Source organism: Cervus elaphus, chromosome 16 (genome assembly GCF_910594005.1).
Source record: "Cervus elaphus chromosome 16, mCerEla1.1, whole genome shotgun sequence".
Classification (NCBI taxonomy): Eukaryota; Metazoa; Chordata; class Mammalia; order Artiodactyla; family Cervidae; genus Cervus; species Cervus elaphus.
Genome location: NC_057830.1, coordinates 33,317,836 through 33,341,108, shown reverse-complemented (window position 1 = coordinate 33,341,108; position 23,273 = coordinate 33,317,836). Strand labels below are relative to the sequence as shown.

The 23,273-nt window shown below is 41.2% G+C and overlaps 1 protein-coding gene across 1 annotated transcript in view; it reads right to left on the bottom strand.

Annotated features, from left to right (window-relative positions):
* The window catches only part of SLC28A3 (solute carrier family 28 member 3), a 94,564-nt gene that overhangs the window by 15,783 nt on the left and 55,508 nt on the right, over nt 1-23,273 (bottom strand). The window contains exons 4-12 of the mRNA XM_043870564.1: nt 20,260-20,342; nt 17,335-17,426; nt 15,268-15,457; nt 14,042-14,186; nt 12,664-12,777; nt 10,871-10,948; nt 8,108-8,188; nt 4,350-4,430; nt 2,262-2,387 (exon numbers count right to left, since the gene is read on the bottom strand). Of these exons, the coding sequence (XP_043726499.1) occupies nt 2,262-2,387; nt 4,350-4,430; nt 8,108-8,188; nt 10,871-10,948; nt 12,664-12,777; nt 14,042-14,186; nt 15,268-15,457; nt 17,335-17,426; nt 20,260-20,342 (990 nt within the window). The remainder of the gene's footprint in view (nt 1-2,261; nt 2,388-4,349; nt 4,431-8,107; nt 8,189-10,870; nt 10,949-12,663; nt 12,778-14,041; nt 14,187-15,267; nt 15,458-17,334; nt 17,427-20,259; nt 20,343-23,273) is intronic.

Sequence of the window (23,273 nt, the reverse complement as noted above, 5' to 3'; positions counted from 1 at the left end):
TTATTTATTTATTTTTAATATTTTATTTTATTTTATTTTTCATTTATTTTTATTAGTTGGTGGTTCAACATAGTTTTGGAAGTTTTGGCCACAGCAATCAGAGCAGAAAAAGAAGTAAAAGGAATCCAGATAGGAAAAGAAGAAGTGAAACTCTTGCTGTTTGCAGATGACATGATCCTCTACATAGAAAACCCTAAAGACTCTACCAGAAAATTACTAGAGCTAATCAACGAATATAGTAAAGTTGCAGGATATAAAATTAACACACAGAAATCCCTTGCATTCCTATACACTAACAATGAGAAAACAGAAAGAGAAATTAAGGAAACAATACCATTCACCATTGCAACAAAAAGAATAAAATACTCAGGAGTATATCTACCTAAAGAAACAAAAGACCTATACATAGAAAACTATAAAACACTGATGAAAGAAATCAAAGAGGACACAAACAGATGGAGAAACATACCGTGTTCATGGATTGGAAGAATCAATATTGTCAAAATGGCTATACTACCCAAAGCAATCTATAGAATCAATGCAATCCCTATCAAGCTACCAACGGTATTTTTCACAGAACTAGAACAAATAATTTCACAATTTGTATGGAAATACAAAAAACCTCGAATAGACAAAGTAATCTTGAAAAAGAAGAATGGAACTGGAGGAATCAACCTGCCTGACTTCAGACTCTACTACAAAGCCACAGTCATCAAGACAGTATGGTACTGGCACAAAGACAGAAATATAGATCAATGGAACAAAATAGAAAGCCCAGAGCTAAATACACAAACCTATGGACACCTTATCTTCAACAAAGGAGGCAAGGATATACAATGGAAAAAAGACAACCTCTTCAACAAGTGGTGCTGGGAAAACTGGTCAACCACTTGTAAAAGAATGAAACTAGAACACTTTCTAACACCATACACAAAAATAAACTCAAAATGGATTAAAGATCTAAATGTAAGACCAGAAACTATAAAACTCCTAGAGGAGAACATAGGCAAAACACTCTCCAACATAAACCACAGCAGGATCCTCTATGACCCACTTCCCAGAATATTGGAAATAAAAGCAAAACTAAACAAATGGGACCTAATGAAACTTAAAAGCTTTTGCACAACAAAGGAAACTATAAGCAAGGTGAAAAGACAGCCCTCAGATTGGGAGAAAACAATAGCAAATGAAGCAACAGACAAAGGATTAATCTAAAAAACATACAACTCCTCCTGCAGAAATACAACATCTCCTGCAGCTCAATTCCAGAAAAATAAATGACCCAATCAAAAAAATGGGCCAAAGAACTAAACAGACATTTCTCCAAAGAAGACATACAGATGGCTAACAAACACATGAAAAGATGCTCAACATCACTCATTATCAGAGAAATGCAAATCAAAACCACAATGAGGTACCATTACACGCCAGTCAGGATGGCTGCTATCCAAAAGTCTACAAGCAATAAATGCTGGAGAGGGTGTGGAGAAAAGGGAACCCTCTTACACTGTTGGTGGGAATGCAAACTAGTACAGCCACTATGGAGAACAGTGTGGAGATTTCTTAAAAAACTGGAAATAGAACTGCCATATGACCCAGCAATACCACTTCTGGGCATACACACCGAGGAAACCAGATCTGAAAGAGACGCATTAGGGCTTTTAAAAGCTCCCAGGTGATTTCAATGTAAAGTAGGTTTTGAGAATCTCTGCTGTAAGCCAGGAGTCAGAAAAAGCTTTTTGTAAAGGGTAAATAGTTTTTGCTTTTGGGGCCACAACTACTCAACTCTGTATCATAAAAGCTGCTTAGATAAGGAACAGGAATAGCTGGCTTCCAATTAAACTGTAGTTATTAAAAAAAACAACAAAGTGATCTAAATTTGCCCCTGGGCCACAGTTTGCTAATCCATGACCTAGATGGCCTTTCACTAGTGTCTGTAATAGTTAAATTTTTTTTTTACATATTTAAATTTTCACCCAAAGTAACCTCATAATATGAGGTTATGATTGAAATACTAGATTTCATTCTGGTATGGCTGGATATAGTTCATGGTTAGGTAGCTGGGATATGAAGGTGAAACACCAAAGCTCTTTGGGGTCACTCTATTCAAATGCCAAAAGAACTGTGACCATCTATACAGCAAAAAGGGATACTCTTTTTGCCTCCTTATTTGGCAGCAGTAGTAAAGGAAAGAACTGAAATAATAGCAAAGAAAGAAAAAGATTGAATTTTTCCATAAGTTAAGCTTGAAACATTCTTACCCCAAAAGAGATGTATGCACCTAAGACACTTCCAGCAATGGTAGAGAACCCAGCGGTCATGATTGCGTGGAGTTCAGACTTGGTGACATATGGTAAATACGGTCGGACCAGCAGAGGAGACTCGGTCTGGAAATACAAAATGACCAGATTAAACCTTCCCTGAGGAGGAGAGGCTACTACTCAAACTTCCATTCTCTACAGCAGTATTTCTAAGAGTGGACTTCAGGCCAGTTCCATCCGCTTGAGCCAGGAACTTGTTAGACCCACAAGTTCTCAGAATTACTAAATGGAAAACTCTAGGGCTGGGTCCAGCAGCAGTGTTTTAACAAACTTGCTGGTGGTTCTGATGAGTGTTCACATTTAAAAACCTATACCATCAAAACAAAACAAAAACAAAAACAACCCCCCCCCCCCAAAACCCTATACCATCAATGTCTGGGTCTTTTGGACTCTAGGGCAGTGTATATACAGAGTCATGTATGAAGTTTGCAAGGCCAGTTTATGTAAGGCTCCTGCCTACCCTAGGATTGGACTCTGATGACTTGGTACTCTTTTCTAAGTTTGGACAACCATGGGCCAAGTAACTCTATCTAGTGGCCTGGCCTTGGGAACTATGATTCCCAAACCTCTGTGACTTCCCATCTCCCAGCTTCATCTCAACATACCCTAACCTCTTTGCTGATACCACAGGGAAACAAAGACATAAGTATTAAAAATTACCAGCAATAACAAGGACAGGTGCCCATGGGCTCTTCCCTAATTGAAAATCAGAGAACCACCCCTACTTGCATGGAAAGGCATCGATTAGAGTATAGTTGTAAAGGCTTGAGTTCCATTAAGAAGGGCAGGTGGCCTACAGTGTGGGACTCTCCAAAAATAATAGCCGTACTTTTAGCATATTAAGTACATACCAAGTATCAAATTGAGCACCACAGGAGCATGTGTGCAATTTTACAATTTTCCCCTCATTATTTCTAATTGTTCTATAAGACTGAGTGTGTTGAGCTTCAATTTATGGACTAAATAGAAACTCAGTACATGAGCCCTCTTACCCTGCAGGTAGGAGTAATCAACTCAAGATGGTGCCCTAATTAGTCCTGAGGGATTTTATGGCTATAATTATAATAATTTCAACTACTAGGGAAAGAAGTATGAGCCTAAAGACTCTGCTCTAGGCTAGTAAGCTAGGCTTACCAATCAGAAGGCTGAGCTGCCTGGAGCAATTGTTAAGCCTTTTAATTTGGGGCCATGTGTTTTTAGGGGTGACTTGATTTTTGCTTCAAATTCAGTTTCCTTGCACAGCCATGCTAGCAAGTATTCATACCTGGTTTCCTTGGTGTGTGATTCCATTCTGCCTGAAGTTATGTATCCTAAGTGATGAGGATTTCTTACTTATATACCCCTTAGGAATGCTGCCATTTCGAGAGATGCCCCTTGGCAACATATTTCTTTGCTTAAATGGACTTTGGGCAAAAATGCATGTGATGGATAAGGAAGGTGAAAATGCTTTTGCTCATCATCATTTTTCTTTAGGCTCAGCAAAGAGACTATTGGACAGTTCAGATAAGTTGAGAATGAGCTTAAGTACTGATATGGCTGCATGGTTCTTGGGGGAAAGCCTTTCTTGGTCTCTTTCATTGCCACAAGCTTTATATTAATACTAGAGAATGAGAGGCTGCCTGTTACATATTTGCAGCTTCAAGACAAATGGTGAACTCCATCTGAGTAAATGAGCTGCTAGCCTTTGACGGGTGGGTCAGAAACCTCAACAACTCAGCTAATTCAGAAAAGATTTGTTGAGAATCTGTACATGAGAAGCCCGTGCTTTGATAAAATGATTCAGTTTTCCTTCCTCTCCATAAACTTCCAAGAACCCAAATTTCACACTAGGGCATGGACTCTCTCAGAAGAGCTCTCTCTCTCTCTCTACCCTTGGAGTCTGCACATTATTAATATTGAGGGTTCCTTATCTTGATACCTTCCTCCTACAGTAAAGGAAATAACACTGTCATTTAAAAAATTTTTTTTCTCTTTCTGGAAAGAGTATCTATTTTAGCAGATGTTTTGTTTTTTGATATTACAACTTACCTGTCCAACAAATATATTGCCAGAAGCAACTACAGATTCAACAGGAGATGTTCCCATAGTCACTAGCATTACCCATCCAACCTAAAAGGCAAAAAAGGATAAACTCAGTAGAGAACTGTTTGTACACACAGAACTTCAAAGTAGGGATAAAAATCTTTAAAATGGAGGAAAATACTGAGGACTTCAACAATTGTACTAAACTTGAATATATATACCTTATTGATAGGGACAGAATAAAGGGACAAAGTAGGTGATTAAATAGCAAATCACACTAAGGGATTGCAAATAGAAAAAAAAACAAAAAAAAAAAAGGGAGACTCCTGTAAGTTAATGATTACTCAGGAAAGCAGATTTGCTTAAGCATAAAACCAAGCAAGCTTGCTTAGCAACAAGCCCTGCAACAGAAGTACAAGACATGCCCCAAAACAACAAAACAATGGAGGCATGAGACCCACATCCTGCCCAGTGAGTTCACTAACATGCTCTCTGCACACATAAAAACAATAATTTAAGAAAAGGTGACACTTCACCAGCCCAGGTGGGATGCATGAGACAAGTGCTCAGGCCTGGTGCACTGGGAAGACCCAGAGGAATCGGGTGGAGAGGGAGGTGGGAGGGGGGGATCGGGATGGGGAATACGTGTAAATCTATGGCTGATTCATATCAATGTATGACAAAACCCACTGAAAAAATAAATAAATAAATAAATAAATAAAAAAAGAAAAGGTGACACTTCAGAGTGAAAGACCCTCATTGTTCTGAGATCTGAAATAATTTTCCATAGTGCCATGACAGTCTTGGCTTGACATGGTGGGGACAGAAAACTCTTCTGCCAAGCATGGAGGAGGAGCTGATGATGGAAGCATGGTGTCTACTCAAGAATGAGGAAGAACATGGTCTTTTCCCTCTCTGCACTTTTCCTTGGCTTATAAGACTGTAGCCCGCTAGTTTCTCAGGGCGTGACGACTTCTTGCCTGTCTGCTTGTAAAACTCATAAGCGTCCGATTCTAATAAATCATGCCTTTCGCTGAATTCTTTCTGCACTGAGAAAGGACTGGAGCTCCTTGGAGTCCCTCAAAACGCCACCTAGCGTTTTCATTATATAGTGCATAAAGCAGGCTGATCAAATCTTATTTGAATGGTAAGTCTGAGTCAATATGCCAGCAAATTTGAAAACTCAGCAGTGGCCACAGGACTGGAAAAGGTCAGTTTTCATTTCAATTCCAAAGAAAGGCAATGCCAAAGAATATTCAAACTACTGCACAATTGCACTCATCTCACACGCTAGCAAAGTAATGCTCAAAATTCTCCAAGCCACACTTCAACAGTACGTGAACTGTGAACTTCCAGATGTTCAAGCTGGATTCAGAAAAGGCAGAGAAACCAGAGATCAGATTGCCAACATCCGTTGGATCATTGAAAAAGGAAGAGAGTTCCAGAAGCATCTACTTCTGCTTTATTGACTACTCCAAAGCCTTCGACTGTGTGGATCACAACAAACTGGAAAATTCTTAAAGAGATGGGAATACCAGACCTCCTGACCTGCCTCTTGAGAAATCTGTATGCAGGTCAAGAAGCAATAGTTAGAACTAGATATGGAACAACAGACTGGTTCCAAATTGGGAAAGGAGTATGTCAAGGCTGTGTATTGTCATCCTGCTTATTTAACTTATATGCAGAGTACATCATGTGAAATGCCGGGCTGGATGAAGCACAAGCCAGAATCAAGATTGCCGGGAAAAATATCAATAACCTCAAATATGCAGATAACACCACACTTACAGCAGAAAGTGAAGAACTAAAGAGCCTCTTGATGAAAGTGAAAGAGAAGAGTGAAAAAGTTGGCTTAAAACTCAATATTCAGAAAACTAAGATCATGCCATCTAGTCCCATCACTTCATGGCAAATAGATGGGGAAACAATGGAAACAGTGACAGACTTTCCTTATTGGGCTCCAGAATCACTGCAGATGGTGACTGCCGCCATGAAATTAAAAGACACTTGCTCCTTGGAAGGAAAGTTATGATCAACCTAGACAGCATATTAAAAAGCAGAGACATTACTTTGCCAACAAAGGTCCATCTAGTCAAAGCTATGATTTTTCCAGTATGGATGTGAGAGTTGGACCATAAAGAAAGCTGAGCACTGAAGAATTGATGCTTTTGAACTGTGGTGTTGGAGAAGACCCTTGAAAGTCCCTTGGACTGCAAGGAGATCAAACCAGTCAATCCTAAAGGAAATTAGTCCTGAATATTCATTGGAACGATTGATGTGGAAGCTTTAACTCCAATATTTTGGCCACCTGATATGAAGAACTCCAATACTTTGCCTACCTCATGCGAAGAGTTGACTCATTGGAAAAGACCCTGATGCTGGGAGGAGTTGGGGGCAGGAGGAGAAGGGGTTGACAGAGGATGAGATATATGGATGGCATCACTGACTCGATAGACATGAGTTTGAGCAAGCTCCAGGAGTTGGTGATGGACAGGGAGGCCTGGTGTGCTGCAGTCCATGGGGTCTCAAAGAGTCGGACATGACTGAGTGAACAGAACTGAACTGAAGTCTGAATCATTGTATATTCTTTGAACACTATACAATGAATGTCTCTTGAAATGTCTATTTTGTATAAGTAATGTCTTGATTTTTTTTTTGAGTAATAAGTTATAATATTTTCTAACAGTCATGGCAGTCTTCATAGCACTCCAAGGACTATTTTAAGCCCTTGTTCTAGTGATGAATTTAATCCTTATAATAACCCTCTCAGGGAGGTCCTATATTTAGACACATTTTACAGAAGAGGAAACCAAGGCACAGAACAGTTAAGTTGTTCTGTCAGAGATTGCTTAGTTAATAAGTAATGGGGGGTAGTTGAGGTTTGGCCTTTTCTACCTGAGTCTCAAACATGGTTGACAGTCCCACTTTTGTAGTGGTTCTTCCAACCAGAGACTGTAGTGCCCACCCGGGGATGGAGACTTTCTGTTGCATCCGTTCTCCTTCCTTCCTGCTTCGACATGAAATACAGGAATACTAAGTGTTTAAATTGACAGTCAGAAAAGTATGCCTTCTGGCACTCTTGCTGAAACCTTTAATCCTGCTGGTATTCTGGCTCTCTCCCCATTTTATTTATTTACAGGGATCAAAGGAGGGTTGTGGCTATGCCCAAAACCTCTATACGCTGCTTTGTTCTCGAGTGCATTTAAACTAACTTACAAATTACTGAGTTTTGTGATATAACATGATGTAGGACTGACAGTTGTTGGGGGCAGCTGGACTGAGATGAACTTTGCAGACCTAAAAAAAATTTTTGCATGCTGACAAAACCCCCTCATGAGAGAAGAGCAGCTTTCCTTTCTTCCTTTGATTCTCTAGCAACTCCTAGACAAGGAGGATCCATTTGGGTTATCATCTGAGGGTAAGCAGTGATGCCTCTGTGTAAGGCATGGATGGATAGTTAAGATGAAAGGACAATCTGGTCCTGACTTCTTGAAGTCAATTCTTTGGCTAAAGGAGTAACTGCTGAGGTTTCATGAAGATGTCCAGGGAGTCTCAAGTCACAGAGTTATCAGAAGTCCTGGAGATAAAATACCCTCTGTGGAGCCATGGAGGATTAGGTTTGAATCTAATACCTTGGGGGTAGGAATGGATCTCGGTATGAAGGGAAAGACATTTTGTAAAAATCCAGATAAAAGACATTCAAGACTTTGACCCTGAGATAATCAGCTCTACCTCTGTCACCCACTTCCTTGCAGTCCCGGTACCTTTCTAATGATCCACTGCATCAATCCGAGGTAGTACAACATGGACATCACAGTGCTGAAGAAAATCACAATGGGCAGGACCTGGGGGGTGGGTGGAGGACAAGAGTGGCCACAGTTAACACTGATCCCAGCAGGACTAGTAGGTTTCAGATCAATCTCCTCCTTTCTGCCTCCTTTTTCCCCTCTGAAATGTCATCAAAATACTGGAAACTTCTCTTGAATAAACAACACTTTTATCAGGCATCTTCTCATCTACATACAGTCTCTTCTAATTTGTTCAGGATAAACTTGAGTGTATTTCATAGGAAACTTAAAAAAAAAATCCTACTATGATGGGCTTTCCTTTTCAGTTTCTAGAGAACAATGACATTTTGGAGAGGAAACTTATAATAATTAGATCAAGAAACTGAAAACCACTGGCATATATCCTTGTCATTCTGATATTCAACAGATAGGATTCACTACTTATTATCAGAGCAACCTGGATCAAGGTTAACTGCGAGCATCCTCAGGTCTTTATTCATAGTAGTGACACAGTAGCTACTTAAATAATGCCTCCTATAGAGCAAGCATTCATGCATTTAGTTTTTAGAATAATGAATATTTTACTTAGAGATTTTTGAATCATTATACAAAGATTAGACTTTGGGACTAGTCTACTTCTGTGTTAATGAAGGTTGTCTTTTTCTAGATCTTTTCCTGATGCTCTTTGGATGCCTTCCATGCAGCTTGTGTTTCTACAGGAAGCAGTTTCTACCCTGCATGGACCACAATGGGTTGTAGTCTGGATCCCTTACCACCACTTCTCCATTGTTCCCTTCCCCTCTGTTCCCAGCTAAATGGCCAGGAACAAGCTGCCACCAGAGACACAGAATGACTGAGGACAACTTGTACAGGATCTAATTTAGAAAAATCTATTAATAATACATAGCAAAAGACTTTTTGTGCCATTATTCAGAATGCACTCATTTATGTGCTTTTATTGGCTTTAATGGGCAGGCAGAGTCTTCCTGAAAGCTTCAGGGAGTTAAAGGGGCTCATCTCACTAACGTTCCCACAGGGAATCTATTTTGGCAGAAAGGATGCCCCGGGGGAGAGGACAGGTGTTGTCCTTGGTGGTGGTGGTGGTGGTGGGGAGGTCTGAAGACAGTGGTGCGACCTGAACAGCAAGTTCCTCCTTCTTTGTGATTTTATTTTTTGTAATTCGGGATTCAATTTATGATAGGAACATATTTCTATCTCAATTTGTAAACACTGGACCTTTCAGAGATGGCTTAGTTATTTCAGCACCAAAGTATCAAATCAGTAGTTTAAAAAAAGATTCAGCATAGCAGTTGGCAGAGGCAATTTGGAGGTAAATGGAGTCCATGCGTGAGAAAACAATAAAAAAGTGTAGGAACAATAGCATACCATAAAAAAGAAATCTGAGGAAAAAGCTGAATGCTTTTTCTGACTCATCAACAGGATTTGTAGGGACTTCCCAGAGGAAGGTGAGCTTCCGGGGGCTGTGGAAGGCCTGGGAGAGAATTGATTAGGCCTGACCTTGGGGCTAAGTGGCCAAGTTGCCTTTCCCCTGTAAAATAACATCCTTCCTGTGGTTGGGAGAAGGCCCGGCCTGCAGGCCTGCCAAGGTGAAGGCAGTGCTGAAGGAAGGAGGGGAAAGGTTTAGCTCGGGGATGGTTCTGTAAGAACAGAGGTTGGTGTGGGTGACCAGCTGTCCCACTTTGTCTGGGATTAAGGAGTTTCCTGAGTGCAGAGCTGTCACTGAGCCTGGACCAGGGAGGCATTAGCAGCCGTATGTCTATTCATTGCCAGGTACCTCGTGTTCTTTCCCCTGAAATCTCAGATCCTATTACCCCATATGAGCTTTCATAAGTGTATCAGCAAATGTTATGCAACTCCCCAGAGTACAGGCATAGCCTGTTTTATTGTGCTTCACTTGATTGTGCTTCTTGCATGTTGTGTTTTTCACAGATTGAAGGATTGTGGCACTCCTTCATTGAGCAAGTCTATCGGCGCCATTTTTTGGGTCACATGTTGGTAATGCTCACAATATTTCAACCTTTTCCATTATTACTATGTTTGTTATGATCAGTGATCTTTGATGTTACTGTTGTGACTGTTTTGATGTGTTTTAGCAATAAAGTGATTTTAAATTAAGGTATGTACTTTTTTAAGACATACTGCTATGTCACAGTTAATAGATGACAGTGGAGTTGTAAACACAATTTTTATGTGCACTGGGAAACCAAAAAACTTGTGTGATCACTTCATTGTGATATTCACTTTACTGTGGTGGTCTGGAACTGAACTTGCAACATCTCTGAGATCTGCCTATATTTCGATATTTCTGATTTCCTTTACATGTTCTCTTTAATGTTTTAAAAAAGTTATTTATTTATTTGGCTGCATCATGACTTAGCTGTGGCAGGCAGGATATTTGATCTTCACTGTGGCATGCATAATCTTAGTTGCGACGTGTGGGATCTAGCTCCCTGACCATTGAACCTGGGTCCCCTGCATTGGGAGCTCAGTGTCTTAGCCATTGGACCACTAGGGAAGTCTTCCTTAATGTTATAATAACAAAATAATATGCTTTCAGCCCATTGACTTCAGATAAATTGTAAAGGAGAAAGGATGGTGCTATGCTGTGCCCCTGTGACATGCCTGGGTTCTGGTCAGTTAGGGTCTATCTGAACATCTGCTGATGGAGAAGTCACTGAAAAGGAAATGTCTACACAGAAAAAAAGTGTTTGGTTTTACCTTGAATGCAAAAAAGTGGTCTGTATATTTCTCACCAAAGACAAATGAAGCACCAGCATCAGTGTACCCCAGGAACGTCTGATTTACAGAAAGGAAAAGAGCAGATCATTACAAACACTGAAACAGTTGTTACCATCCACAAGACCAACCAGGCTCTGCAGAAGGCGAGGACCCAGAAAACTTGTGGAGAGACTTGGAGAGCTAATTTTCTCAACTTCCCCCCTCCAGCAGATGGCCGGGAAATATATTCTAGGACTGTAGCTGCATACAGATTTCCTGGCATTTCTGACATTCACTATGACTCCATGGTGCTAAAGAATAAGCTAGGTGTGATAATTTGCTCCAGAAGACATAGATGGTACATGGGAAGTACTAGTTACTACTGGATGTATAGAAGTTTGTTTCCCTGTTTGGGGAAGCATCTTAGAAGAGTGGCCCCTGGGACAGGATGCAGGGGTCAAATGAGATAGAGAAGTGATGTCATGGGTACTTAGTCACTCAGTTGTGCCCTACTCTTTGCGACCCCGTGGACTGTAGCCTGCCGGGCTCCTTTGTCCATGGGGATTCTCCAGACTAGAACATTGGAGTGGGTTGCCATGCCCTCCTCCAGGGAATTTTTCCAGCCCAGGGATTGAACCCAGGTCTCCTGCAGGGAAGCCCATGATATGGGTAAGAGACAAAATAATAATGAACTTGGCAGATTAACATATTCCACATAAACAAAATTATTTGTCTAACTCATGCTATGAAATTAAAATTTGAATCAACCAAATAGGAAAAAGAGTAAGTCAAGGCTGTATATTGTCACCCTGCTTATTTAACTTAAATGCAGAATACATCATGAGAACCGCTGGGCTGGAGGAAGCACAAGCTGGAATCAAGATTACCAGGAGAAATATCAATAACCTCAGATATGCAGATGACACCACCCTTACGGCAGAAAGTAAAGAAGAACTAAAGAGCCTCTTGATGAAAGTGAAAGAGGAGAGTGAAAAAGTTGGCTAAAAACTCAACATTCAGAAAGCTAAGATCATGGCATCTGGTCCCATCACTTCATGACAAATAGATGGGGAAACAGTGGAAACAGTGGCTGACTTTATTTTCCTGTGCTCAAAAATCACTGCAGATGGTGACTGCAGCCATGAAATTAAAAGATGCTTACTCCTTGGAAGGAAAGTTATGACCAACTTAGACAGCATATTGAAAAGCAGAGACATTACTTTGTCAACAAAGGTCCGTCTAGTCAAAGCTACAGTTTTTTTCCAGTAGTCATGTATGGATATGAGAGTTGGACTATAAAGAAAGCTGAGCACTGAAGAATTGATGCTTTTGAACTGTGGTGTTGGAGAAGACTTTTGAGAGGCCCTTGGACTTCAAGGAGATCCAACCACTCCATCCTAAAGGAGATCAGTCTTGAGTGTTCATTGGAAGGACTGATGTTGAAGCTGAAACTCCAATACTTTGGCCACCTGATGCAAAGAGCTGACTCATTTGAAAAGACCCTGATGCTGGGAAAGATTGAAGGCAGGAGGAAAAGGGGACGACAGAGGATGAGATGGTTGGATGGCATCACCGACTCAATGGACATGAGTTTGGGTGAACTCCGGGAGTTGGTGATGGACAGGGAGCCCTGGCGTGCTGCAGTCCGTGGGGTCTCAAAGAGTCGGACATGACTGAGTGACTGAACTGAACTGAATGCAGATAAATAAATTTATTTCTGACATATCTTAAGGATTATATTCAAATGTTAAAAGCACTATAAAAAACAAGGTAATCCTTTGAACAGAACTTACCTGAACTTGTTTACCCAACCAATCAAAAGCCATAAATCCAGGTTCTGTCCTTAGTATCAAAAGCCCAAGAAGAAACTGTAACCCAATTCCCCAAAAGACAGGCCTCCAGTAAACCTATACCGAAAAAAGAAGAGACATTTTATTAGAAAATGAATGTTGAACTCAGCATAAATTACCAGAGGATCACTATTTTCTTGGAAGCTTCTCAGATATGGCTTGTGACCCACCTTCTTTTAGAGGCCAAAGCAGCTGTGAGCAAAGAATCCCTCCTTAGAATTATACTAAAAATCTCAGAATTGTACTACTTCTTCTTAAACCTGAGTTTAAGCCTTCACTCCTGGAAACGCATGTAACCATTTTGTCATGATAAAATCACTTAGACATGAAGAGTAGTTTTAGTAGAGTCACTAAAGGAGGAAGGATCTGGTCTTCCGGTCATGTGGTAAATCTTAGATACATGTAATTGTTTTCCCGTCTGGAAAATGGAAAGGCTGAACATGACTTCTCTGTGTGTCCAAGGTTTGTTGATCTGACGATTTGTAAGTGAGTTAAGTGAAATTCCACCCTGCCGAGGGGCTTTCATTTCACTGTAAAAGGAACCAATTAACTCTAATGCAGTCCCAGGGAGTGCAGCATGTAAATGGACATTCAAGTGCTTTCATCTTTGGTGCAGAGATGAGTGCTCTGCACAGAACTATGGGCCTGGAGGCACAGAAAACAGTGGAGATGTTCACCTAAACAGGGAAAGCAATTTGGATCTTATCAAGTGGCTTTGGTCTTTGATTAATGCTCTTTTTTTTTTTTGGATCAATCACTCAGCCAGTAAAGTCTTCAGACTTTCAGCTAGTAAAGTTTGCTGTTATGAATCATATGTGAAAGTTTTAATATCTCAAAATTCTTGCCAATTTAGTGGGTTCCAGGATGATAAAACAAGGATGAGAATTGAATTCAGTGTAAACAAAACTGCTTAAGGACAAATTTTTGGAGTAAAACAGCCTCAATGGCAAATAGAAATTTGATAAACTGCAGAATCCAAAGGTAGAATATTGTTATTTACTGGTCTGAAGAAATTTGGATCAAAATGGATGAGTTTTCTTTGTATTTGTGTTTAATGGTGGGGATGGCAGTACAGAAGTAGAAATCAGACTTGACAGAAGAGGATATCTCACTAGTTGAACAACTGGAAAATTACTGGGAATGAAGAATATAGAGTAATAGAACTATTAACATTCAGGAAAAGGGCACCTTAGCCATTTAAAATATCATAGCAAGGTAAGAAAAATATGGAATAGCAGTTCAATTCTTTCATACTCATTACTTTGAGCAATTTACACATGAGGGAAAAAAAGGAAAAAAAAAAGATTGATTTCATACTTACTTTGGTTGGGTGCTTGGAAAATAGAAACGTCAGGGAAGTGTACATTATGAGTCCTCCAAAAGACACCAGCTGCTGTTGGCCCAGTTTAGCAGTGTCAAAGACCAGCCAGAGAATAACTGCCAGGATCATGCAGCCCCATATCACCCTAAGAAAACCAGGAAGGATGCTTTGGCATCATTTGTTGTGCTACCTTGGAAATCTTAATCAGGCTTAAATGTACAAACAACACACATTGAGTAACACATCCTGGCACTTGGACATTATGCTTCTAGAAATTGCAAGAGACCCTCTTTGGGTGTAGCTAGAAAGGCTACATAGTCAAAAAATGAAGCAATGTATCCCCAATACTCCACAATTCTTGGACTCTTTGCTGGGGCAGTATTCATAAAGGGGTCAGAGAGGAGAAAGGATGTCTGGAGAGGAAGTCTGGTGATTTCTTCCTGAGAGCTGCTGGGAATTCTCTCCTCCATTTAGGGAGATGGGTGAAGCATTACCTTCTTCCTTTCAAGGAAGAACTTGAAATGTGTCCTCTGCACTGGGGGACCCACCCAAGCCTTGGAGAGCTAAGTTGGACTTTAGACCTGGTTCTGACTCCCTGGAGAACCCAGTGGGCACAGGAAGAGTGATTCAGTAGATGGCAGAGCTGGAGAGGATGCTCTGTTGGGGTTGTAAACCCTGGTCCTTAGGCCAAGAATGTGTGAGCTTTCTTGGTAGATCCCATGTTGGCCATGCTGGGGAGAATAGGTTCTGGGTGCTACCCTGTAGGGCCACCTGGAGACGGGGTGCTCCCAAAGAGACAGGCTGAAAGAAAAGCCCCGAACAGTCACCTTCAGAACAGGGGTCCTATAAGAGAGAGCTGATTTTACTAATTCACAGACCTTTCCTCCAAAAGAAGCCAGCTTCATGCCCAGAGAGAAAGTCACCCCTTCAAGTCAGAACCATCCCAACTTTTGGACAACATTTTATCATTTAGTGGCACTTGAAATGAAGGCAGTTTGTAGGGGCATTTGAGTACATCTTGCATGAATCTAGGCCTGATCTAGGCCTTCATGTCCTGCTTGTAAAATGAAGGTTAAAAAAATTTTTTTTTAATGGATTATTCCCTAGGTTGTTTCTAGCTTCAATATCCCATCAGTGATGAAGCAATTTCAGAATAAATCTATGGAACAGTGTTGGAAAAGACTAACATCTCTCTCAACCACAACAGAAGAACTGAGTGCATTTACCACTTCAGCCAGAACCAATGGCTGTCCAGTAGCCTTTGGCCTGGAGACAGGAACCGGGCTATCTGAGACTCATATTTGGCCATGAAGTGATCCCAGACCACAAAGAAGATGGCAACCACGGTGATCACGAAAAGAGGAAGGGCTCTGTGAAAGTTCATCACACAGGCTGCGATCACCAGGGCCAGGTAACCTGTGCAGGAAGCAAACACAGACAGTGAACATCACCAGTCAGCTGGAGACCAGCCTTCAGCACTGATCTGGCTCAGCCAAGGGCAGGGCCCACCAGGAAATCGTTGAACACAGGGGTGCTCTTGACATAGCTATTGGCCCTTCTGATGATAAGGATTGTATTTGGGGTTAAATTCCTTTATTTTTTTAAAAATAGTCTCTCCAAGAATGCTAGAAGGACAGGGTGCCAGGTTTTTTTCTTAAGGAAACTACTGAATTCCTGAATCTTGTTGCTTGATCACTGGGGCTCTTGCTTAGTGGGTGCATGCTAAGTCACTTTAGTGCTAAGTCCAGCTCTGTGCAATGCTATAGATTACAGCTCCCCAGCTTTTCTGTCCATGGAATTCTCCAGGCAAGAATACTGGAGTGGGCTGCCATGCCCTTCTCCAGGGGATCTTCCCAACCTATTGGTTGAACCCGGGTCTTCTGCACTGCAGGCAGATTCTTTACCATCTGAGCCACCAGGGAAGCCTCTTGCTTAGTACTGACTACTTTTTCTGATACCCAGACTCAGCAGATGAGCTTCTACAGAGAAAGGCCAGGCACCAAAGCAACCACTGGCAAAAATTATTGAGTCTCCTGGTTTGTGGCCCAGATTTGGCCTAAACTTGAGTAGGAAAATCTCTGAGTACCACAACACTGATATGCTACAGAATCTCTAAAAGAAAGAGGTGGGTGATGACCAGGCTGATAGCTTTGGAAGAGAAGATTCTGGGATAAGAACACAAGGTTTTCCATTAAAAGTTGGCAAACACGGCTTTGTTTGCAAGTTAAATTTGGCCTGCCACTTGTTTTTGTAGGTGGCAAGTACAGTTGTATTTGTATATTTGTGTTTGTAGTCTACAAATAAAGTTGCCTTGGCACATGGCCACACCATCTGCTTACTTTGTAATACAATGGCATAGCTGTGTGGTTTTGAGTATGGTCTGCAAAATACTACTTGGGCTGGTAGAAAGCAAGCAAGCAAGCTTTCAACCCTGATGCTCCCTGTTCTGGCAGTGTGAGACCGGAAAACCACTGACCTCTTGGGGTCAGCCATCTTGGACTAATGTCCATGGACTTGGGTGGGCGGGCTCACATTTTATAGACAGTAATGTTCTTTGAAATGGGCCCTGGAGCCCTTTGTTTGGAGGGAGTCAAAGCAGGACACCTGCTCATCTGTGAGGACACCCTGGCCTTGCTTTCAGGTAGGAAGAGAGGGCTTCATGACCCTAGGCTCCTCCTTGTTCTATTTTCATATAAAGCATTAATTGATTGGTTATATCCCCACTTCAGTTAGGTTGCTGCCTTGTGATTATCACCATTTTTCCAGTTACCTGAATTTGCATTATCCAACCCTCAAATCCATACCACAATAACAAAGACCATGGGAATAGGTGATCTTAAAAAATCAGCTGCTGGCTGCCTAAACAGGACATGGGGCTTCCCCCTGGTGGCTCAGGGGCAAAAAATCTGCCTGCAGTGCAAGAGACCTGGCTTCAGTCCCTGGGTCAGGAAGATGTCCTGGAGGAGGGCATGGCAACCCCCTCCAGAATTCTTGCCTGGAGAATACCATGGACAGAGGAGCCTAGCATTATAAATTCTTAGACACTATACAGTCTACAGGGTCACAAAGACTTGGACACAACTGAAGTGACTTAGCATGCAGAACAGCTATCTACATGGGCATTTCAAGCCAAGATCTACCACTCAGGGGCTTTCTGGTGAAATTCTCTTCTCTCTGGATGACTCAGAGATGATTCAGGAAAGGGAAGACTTTTATTTGTTTTCTACAGAAAACTGATATTTGAGAGAACTTGGAAAAGAGACACTAGCATCCCATCCCCTTTTGCTACTTACCTGCTATTAAAATGCCCCAGATGATGTACCGAAGGGTTGTTTTGTGTTCCCTACAAAAATCAGACATCCTCCCACACATCCTTCCCAGGCACCTGTAACAAGACAAAGCAAGAAGCAGGCAGATGTAAACACCACATACACGACATATCCTGGCATGCTAAAGCTATAGCAGATTAGGCTTTGTAAATCATCAGGCAAACAAATTCATGAGGTTTGTGTCATACAAAATAAAAATAAGAAACTCCTTTCATTTTAGACCAAAATCAGCCATGGTTTGGCTCAACCTTTGCTGAATGGATGTGCCAAGTCCTGAAGGATTATGGAGATGCAGAAAATGTGCTCCCAGAAATAAAGCAGGGGACAGGATAACCAACCAAAAGCTGAGAATGAATCATAGGATGAGACTGTTTCTCACTAGGCTAGATCACCCCCTCTCTAGTGGAAGGGTGACTGTCTTCACAAGATGCTTGAAAAGTGAAGTAGGATTTGGGGGATTTGAGGGCTGTCAACCAATGGGTTGTCATATAGCTTTCTCAGAAGGTTCTGGAATTGTTGATATCTTTGTTTCTGCTCAGAGCTTTGTTACAGGGTGGTGTGGAGTGTGCAAGCCATGTGTGCATCTGATCACTTCTTCCAAGGAAGATGGTGTACACCAGTAAGGGAATCCGGAGAGGTCACAGGGTGGTACCCACAACAACTGTCCTTTCTTCTCCCGGGTGTTCCCGGTCCCCCGTTCTTGCTTTGAACCCTGGCTTCCCTGCATACACCTCTTTCCTCAGTGTGCCTCCCAATGCAGGCCTCTCCTCTCTTACTTGAGGCTAAATGGAAGGAATTTACTTGCACATTTAATCATGACCACTTGGGGGTCCCACTAAGGGGACCTCCCACCCCCTTAGTAAACATTCTCCAGTTCCCCTCCCTCCAGCAGTCATGCCCACATGTCTGTGTCACAGTCCCCTTCACGGTTCAGGGCACTGCTCAAGCCCTTCGCTTCCGCAAAGCCTTCTTGCATTTCCTCAGACAGAGGTAGTCCTCTGCAACCTATTCCTACTATCTCCTTTGATTATGTTTTGTTATGAAGCCTTGATTGACTGTAACTTCATGGAGAATAGATGTCTGAGCCCAGCATAAGCAGCTTGGACACTGAGTGCTTGACAGGCCTTTGTTGAATTCTTAGATAAATGAAATGGGAGTTCTTATTGCTTTTCTGGAACAATATTTTACAGCTGTGGACCCATTCATGAGTTGTGAAGTTTGTCATACAGTGTATGATACCTGTCCTTAAACAAGAGAATAGGACATCTCAGAGTATATCACACATAGTGATGACAGGCATTATTTCATGAAAATTTTGTCTTATGTATGTGTATGAAGAGGTGTACTGAGAATTAGTGACATTGTTCTGGAACATGTTGAGGGAATATAAATACGATAAAGACTAAATTTTTCGTGGTCTAATTTAGGACAGGCTGCTGATACATTGTCCTCAGTTGTGGGTATAGTGTTATAAAGCAGCGGTGTCAGACAGCAACATTCAATAGAGCACATCCATCTACTCTAGGTCAAATTTATCAGATTGTTTAATTGCAGGGAGTGTGTATAGTCCATTACAGCAACCTGACACTGCAAAAAAAAAAAAAAAGGAAGTGGCTAGAAATAGTCGCTTTGGCCATTTGGTTATCTAGGCTGAATGACTTGGTGGTTGTTTTTCCATCCATTAACACTGATGAAACTTGAGTACCTCTGACCACCCAAGAGAATCTCTTGGCCCCAAGGGTCAGAGATTCTTGAACTAAAATGAGGATGAAACCAAATTCAGGTTTCCAGCATGGTAAAAATCCTTTGTAAGAAGAAAATTTTTATTGGCGTATAAGCTGCTTTACAAAGTTGCGTTAGTTTCTGCTGTCCAGGAAAGTGAATCACCTACGTGTGTACATAACCAACTCTTTTTTGGATTTCCTTCCCATTGAGGTCACCACAGAGCGCTGAGTAGAGCTCCCTGCGCTATACAGTAAGTCCTCATGGTGGTGAAAATTCTTTCTGATGTATATGTGACAAGAACTTTCAATCTGAATTTTGACCAGCTCTATCTTCTGATACACAAAAAGTTCCTCAGAGACTCAGGAATTAACACCAAATTTAAATAGGAATTTAGAAAATTTACAAATACTTTAGTGTTATGATTGAGACAGTCTTGGACTAGGAATCAGAAGCTGAAATTTAAATTAGCATTTTTCCAGCTGACAAACCCTTGCCTAAGTCTGAGCTTCATTTTTCTGATCCAAAAACTAAAAATAATAATTTGCCTCTCCTGCTAATGAGTGATAAGGACTTGGAATATTTTCATGATACCACAAGGTAAGAGCAAGTTTGTTGGGACTTAAAGTGAATTGGGTTTTGAGAAATCAATTTCTCATTGATTGAACATTGAAAAGATGAATTAACTACTTTCGCATGGACTGGAGCAATTAGTTGGCAATTTACAGCTTTAATTAGAAGATTGTCCTGGATATTGGGTTCCTAGGACATCAGCAATTTGAATTTACCACATTGATTATACTAGAGTGTCATTAATTTTTCTGAAAATGTTGTTAGGTGGGTAGTAGGGAGGGGAGATTGGCAGCGACTATCTCTGATAAATCATAATTAATGTTAAAAATTAGATGAGAATAAAAAAGTGGCAAAACCACTTTGCTTAGGAGGTGCTGTGCTGCGCTTAGTCACTTACTCCATGGACGGTAACCTGCCAGGCTCCTCTGTTCCTGGGGATTCTCCAGGCAAGAATACTAGTGTGGGTTGCCATGCTCTCTTCCAGGGGATTTTCCCAACCCAGAGATGGAATCCAGGTCTCCCGAATTGCAGGTGGATTCTTTACCGTCTGAACCACCAGAGAAGCCCAAGAATGTCTATGGTTTGAACCTGTACCCTTTTCGATGTGTTTCTTGATCATCCTCCTCTTCTTCATCCTTTCTTAGAGAATCCTGCTCGATGGTGATGTGCTCTCCTACCTGGAAATCAAACATGGGGACAGAGATGGAATGAGGAGAATGCTGAGCATAACGGACCCTGATCTCTTTTGCTCAGAATTTTGGCAAGGAAAAATTTCCCAATTATTTAAATTACTTTAAAATTATTATGCAAGATGATGTCTCCAATTATCAACTGCTCAGAGATTTTTCGCCTTGTCACAAAAAAATCTAGGCTCATTCATTTCTCCCTTTACTTAAATTCCTGCTCTGTTTTCAGACAAGTGCTAAATGAAGTTAATACCAGAGGCTACATAAATCTCCCTTTATATTCTGGCAGCCCCCCATTTCCAGAGAACTGAGACTAAGGCTGTTTTTATTTTCCTGGCAGCCCAAGGCTTGGTCTTCTGACATGAACAGTAGCTCAGCATCTTCCAAAGCTGTTAAACTACCCTCAGGAACTAGGGTTCTTCTATCAACTGGGTTAAGGGGAAATATTTCCTCACTCAATTAGCCCTTGCTCTAGTTATTGAGTGATGTATACACCTGGGCTTCTCTGGCGGCTCAGACAGTGAAAAATCTGCCTGTAACTCAGGAGACCCGGATTCAATCCCCGGATCAGGAAGGTCCCCTGAAGAAGGGAATGACTGTCCACTCCAGTATTCTTGCTTGGAGATTTCCATGGACAGAGGCGCCTGGTGGGCTACAGTCCATGGGTCACAAAGAGTCAGACATGACCGAGCAACTTTCACCTTTTCTTTTTTGTACCTGTGCTATCTTTTTCTTTGTGGGGGGTGGGGGGTGGTGCAGCATGTGGGATCTTAGTTTCCCAACTAGGGATGGAACCCATGCCCCCTGCATTGGAAGCGTAGAACCTTAACCACCGGACTGTCCTGCTGGGAAATTCCAACCTGGGCTATCTTTTATGGACAATCTTCACAAGTACTGTTGGAGCTCTTAAGCATCCATGACCCATTCTATTCTTGTGACGGTGGGAAGGATTTCCCACCTCCCATCATTCTGTGATAATGTCTCAAACAGGTTCAGCTACTGTAAGCAAAGGCAAAGGAAGGTTGGGAGGGAGTAGGGAGCTATTAAGCAGTTTTGAACATGCTCAAGGGGTATAATGCCAAATCTCAGACTTAGTTTGTTGTCTGATCCCAAGAGGCTTTCATTTCTCTTTAACAACAACAACAAAACCCATGGAAATTAGTTATTAGCTTGTCTCTGAAAGGATCCTCAAAGATTATCTTGTTCTTTGAGGCCAAACTCCCATTATGCTCCTGATTTAAGCTGCCTTCATGTTGTGGGCTGGGCCTCATGCACAGGGATGGTTGTAATAGAGACCAGCTGAGTCCAGGCTGCAGCTGCAAAGGTCAGGGGTTCAGAGAAGCCCTTCTCATTTCCCCCCCATCTAACACCAAGCTTGGACAAGAGAAAAAGGTTGGTAAAATTTTCACTTAAATGATCTTCATCATTATTTTCTTTGAGTAAACTTGTCCCAAGTTACCTACCATATGGAATGTCTAGCATTTCTTTGTTTTCTCTTTTGATTTTTCCAACCCCTTTTCATCTTTGAAACAAAACAAAACAACAAAACCTTCCTGACCCCACACCCCACAGTCATGGGACATCTACCCTCCCTTCTTCCCTTCACAATCAAACCACTTGAAACAACTTCCTTGCGTTCAGGGACACTCCATATCCTGTTCACTTCTCAACCCACTGTGACCAAACTTTTTGCTGATATGGCTTCTGCTAAGGTCACTGCCAAGGCCACCTAAGGACCACTGTGACCGAACCAGTAGCTACTCCTCAGCCTTCATATTTCTATTTACAATAACACTTAATTTTTGTTTTTGACTTCTCTTGTGAAACAATTTTTAAACCAAGACTTTTAAGAGCATATTTATTTAGGTTCATAGCAAAATTGAGAGGAAGGTACAGTTTTCTCATATGTTTTTGCCCCCTACCTCATGCAGCCTTTCCCATTATTGACTTCTCCACCAAAGTGGTACATTTGTTACAACTGATGGACCCATGAAGTCTATAGTTTACATCAGGGCTCACTCTTGATGTTGTACATTCTATGGGCTTGGTCAAATGTTTAATAACAGGTATCAACCATTATAATATCATACAGAGTATTTTCACCATCCTAAGAATCCCCTGTACCTATTCGTCCTTCTCTCCCTCCCGTCTTCCCTCCCATCTTGGCAGCCAGTGACCTTTTTACTGTTCCCATAGTTTTCCTTTTCCAGAATGTCATATAGTTGGAACTACACAGTATGGAGTCTTCTCAGATTGCTTCTGTTACTTAGTGATACACATGTAATGTCCCCCATTTCTTTTGATGTCTTGATAGCTAATTTGTTTTTAGTGCTGAATAATATTTCATTGTCTGGATGGACCACCATTCATTTATCCATTCACCTACTGAAGGATATTTTGGTTGTTTTTAGGTTTTGGCTATTATGAATCAAGCTTGTATAACCACCCATGTGCAGGCTTTTGTCTGAAAAGAACTATTGTCTTCTCTCTCTCTCTCTTTTTTTTTTTTTTTGGTTGAAGAACACTTACCGATATGAACACTTTAGAATACATTAAATGAAATAGATAATTACTAAACAATATGAAAGCACAGTCCCAATATACCTGACACCCATGTAGATGTATATGTAACTTGGATTGAAACAAGCTATATTCTAATATGTTAGACACTGATTTTTTTTTTTCTGGAGTTACAATTCATTATTTGTCTTCCAAATTTTGCTGCAATAATATTTCAAATTTTCTACTTCAAATAAGTTATTCATTTATCATGAGCAAACTCCCCCTAAAATATGGCACCCAAACAAAATTACTTTTTAAAGGATGATATACATGGGTAATTTGCTCCCTTTTTAGCAGCAGGTTTTTTTCAAATGAGATCCTTACACCTGTAGCTTATATAATACTGTACATTAACTATAC